Source organism: Propithecus coquereli, unplaced genomic scaffold (genome assembly GCF_000956105.1).
Source record: "Propithecus coquereli isolate 6110/MARCELLA unplaced genomic scaffold, Pcoq_1.0 Scaffold14, whole genome shotgun sequence".
Classification (NCBI taxonomy): Eukaryota; Metazoa; Chordata; class Mammalia; order Primates; family Indriidae; genus Propithecus; species Propithecus coquereli.
This window is the reverse complement of record NW_012138302.1, coordinates 15,484,770-15,488,076: the sequence shown is the minus strand read 5'-3', so window position 1 is coordinate 15,488,076 and position 3,307 is coordinate 15,484,770. Positions and strand designations below refer to the sequence as shown.

The window sequence follows — 3,307 nt, the reverse complement described above, 5'->3', positions numbered from 1 at the left end:
AAAAAAAAAAAAAAAAAAATAACATACTGTTATTTCAAAATAACCGAGAGTGAATCTCAAATGCCTCAGCACAAAAAATGTTAAGTATGTGAAGTGATGGACATGTTAATTAGCTTGATTTAATCATTTCACATTGTATGCATGTACCATAACATTATACTGTACCCCATAAATGTAATACAATTATGATTTGTCAATTAAAAATAATATTAATTAAAAAAAACACTACAATGAGATAATACATCATACCTACTAGGATGATTACTACCAAAAATCAGAAAACAGAGCTAGGCATGGTGGTGCGCACCTGTAGTCTCAGCTACTCAGGAGGCTGAGGCAGGAAGATCACTTGAGTCCAGGAGCCCTAGACTGTAGTATGCTATCATTATGCCTATGAATAGCCACTGCACTTCAGCCTGGGTAACATAGTGAGACCCCGTCTCTTAAAAATAACAACAAAAAATACCCAAAAAATAATAAGCATTGGTGATGACATGGAGAAACTGGAACCCTTGTACACTGTTGCTGGGAAGGCAAAACGATGCAGCTGCTATGGAAAGCAGTATAGCAATTCCTTAAAAATATAATTATCATGACCTAGCAATTCAATTTATGGGTATATATCCAAAAGAGTTGGAAGCAGAATCCCCAAGAGATATTTATTACACCTATGTTCATAGTGGCATTATTTGTAATAGCCAAAAGCATCTATGCACAGAAAAACCAATAAACAAAACGTGATGTGTACACACAATGGAATATTATTCAGCCTTAAAAAAGAAGGAAATCCTGACATATGCTACAATATGGATGAACTTTGGGGACATTATGATAAATGAAATAAACCAGTCACGAAAGGATTCAAACACTGAATTATTCTACTTACATGAATTACCTAGAACAATCAAATTCTTAGACATAGAAACTAAAATGTTGGTTTCCAGGGGCCGGGGAAAGAGGGGAATGGGTTATTATTTAATGGGTACAGAGTTTCAGATTTGGAAGATGATGGTGATAGCTGCACAACAATGTGAATGTACTCAATGTCACTTATGAATGATTAAAATGATAAAATTCATGTTGTGTGTATTTCAACATGGGTCTAATCAGGACCTGGCCCACTGCTGCACTACCTTGATACTGTTGCACGAGTTAATATTTCAACATGTTTTTTTAGTCCCAGTGTTGTGCATCGTGACCTGTTCCACACTTACTGCCAAGCTCCAGCCTCTTCCTCGCCCTTGGGGTGACAGGATGGGTAGAAGTATGGCGACATTTGGAGGCAGAGTGCCTTGATTCAATCCTTTTGACCACATGTTCTTCTGGGGTTCCAGAAGGGCTTTCTACACTCTTAGTCTTGGCTCCCCTGGGCTTCTGGCACTTGGGGCTGCCTTCTTGTAATTTATCCAGCTCCGCAAATAGTTCTGAGGAGAGCGGTCTGAACTTCTTTTCATTCCAGGATTCTTTCACAAAGAATATTTTCTCATCTTTCAGATCCATAGGTACCACTGCATCTGGGGCTAAAGCTACTACCTGAATTTAGAAAGTATAGGTAAATAAATAGAAGAGAGGAGGCCCAAAAGAGCCATGGAATATTCCCCCAGAGCTATGACTAAAAACCATTTAAGTTCATATCCGTACCTGGAATGTTACTTCCCCAATCTAAAGAGGCACGGACATGGCATAGCATGTTGACAGAAAACATATGAGAACAGTTAACATTTACTGAGTATTTATTAATTTAATCATTAATGGCTTTAAAGACATCAATGAAATATTGGAGTAAATTATTCGTTTCATTTTGTAAACATTTATTGGCTTCACCTCTTAATTCCTATTACCATCACCCTAGTTCAAGTACGTATCATCTCATTCCTAGATTATTCCCAGACTCCTCCTAGCTGATATCCATACCCTACATTGCTTTCTTTTTCAGTCCATTTTATCATCGATGCCAAATTTTCCCATAAAAACTTCTCTAAACACAGTCTCTTGTGTCATAGTCAATATGGCTCCCATTGTAGCAAGTTCAAATTACTCCGTCTAGTTTTTCAATGCCTTTTAAAATCTGGACCCATCTTACCTACAGAGTGCTCAGTACTCAAAATGGCCTTGACACAGTCCTGCTCATTCCCACTATCATGCTCCTGCCTAGATACCGCACCCCCTGACCTTTCCAAATCTCCTCATCCTGTTGGTTCAACTTCTGCATCTACCTTTCATTCCTTCACTCATTTAACTCAGAGATAAATTACTAGTCATGCCAGACCAACATCTCTCTGCCATACCATTAAACCCCACCTAATCACCACATAATCACAATTCATATCACCATCTAATCCCATTTTGGAGGCCTGAAGTATTAATAGTTCCAGGAAAAACCCATATATTTTAGTCTGCGAACCTGTGTCTCATTTCAGCCTACAAACCAGCAATGGGTGGTTAATGATAACACCCAATTTATTATAAAATCCAATCACATAAATTTGCCTGTAGCAACTAGCACTCTTTACACTGATTTACTCAAGGTGAAGCCCTCATTTAAGCCAGCACATTCAGCCTCATAATGCTTTATTATGCCTGCCCATCACAGCTAAATATAACTTCCCACTGAGAAACATTTGCTGAATTCCTGCTCATCCCTCAGGTCACAACCTAAATGTCACTTCCTCCAGGAGGCTCCTAACATGTTAGGTGCTCTCAATAAACATTGCTGAGATGAAGCAGGCAGGCAAGCAGAGAAAATGACAGGAAAAAATTCATTCCCATTGAGTAAATTAAAGCAAGTAATATTTCTGAGGTTAAGCAGTTTAGGAGGCAGATAGAAATAAGCTTCAAGATAGAACCAAGATCAAAGCACCACCTACCCGAATGGGGCCAATGATGGTTTCAGCATTGATGTTGTCGTTGCAGGCAGGGTAATCATACCAGAATATCTCCTGTGCAGCAGGCTTCCGGCCCAACAAATGCCGTTTACAGTCAGGGACTTCACAGAATCGGACAAACCACTGTACTCGTGCACGTTTCGTAGAGTGAGGGTCAGAATCTAGGAGGGATTAGGTGGAAAGGGGAAGGTTAAGAAAATGAGAACATTTCACTGAGTAGTCCCTAAGTGTCAGGCACTGTGCTATGAGGTCACATGTATGATCTTTAATCCTAATAACCTTCGAGGTAGATACTACGGCTATCCCCCTTTTACAGGCAAAGATATCAAGTGATAGGGGCCTTAAATAATTTGTCAAAGGTCACAGGACCAACCACGGCAATCTGACTCCAGTTTCCATTCATACTCTTTTTTTTTTTTTTT

General features: G+C 39.2%; 1 protein-coding gene across 1 annotated transcript in view; it reads right to left on the bottom strand.

The window, feature by feature from the left end:
• The window catches only part of ORC1 (origin recognition complex, subunit 1), a 27,627-nt gene that overhangs the window by 15,287 nt on the left and 9,033 nt on the right, over positions 1-3,307 (bottom strand). The window contains exons 4-5 of the mRNA XM_012639471.1: positions 2,868-3,046; positions 1,215-1,533 (exon numbers count right to left, since the gene is read on the bottom strand). Of these exons, the coding sequence (XP_012494925.1) occupies positions 1,215-1,533; positions 2,868-3,046 (498 nt within the window). The remainder of the gene's footprint in view (positions 1-1,214; positions 1,534-2,867; positions 3,047-3,307) is intronic.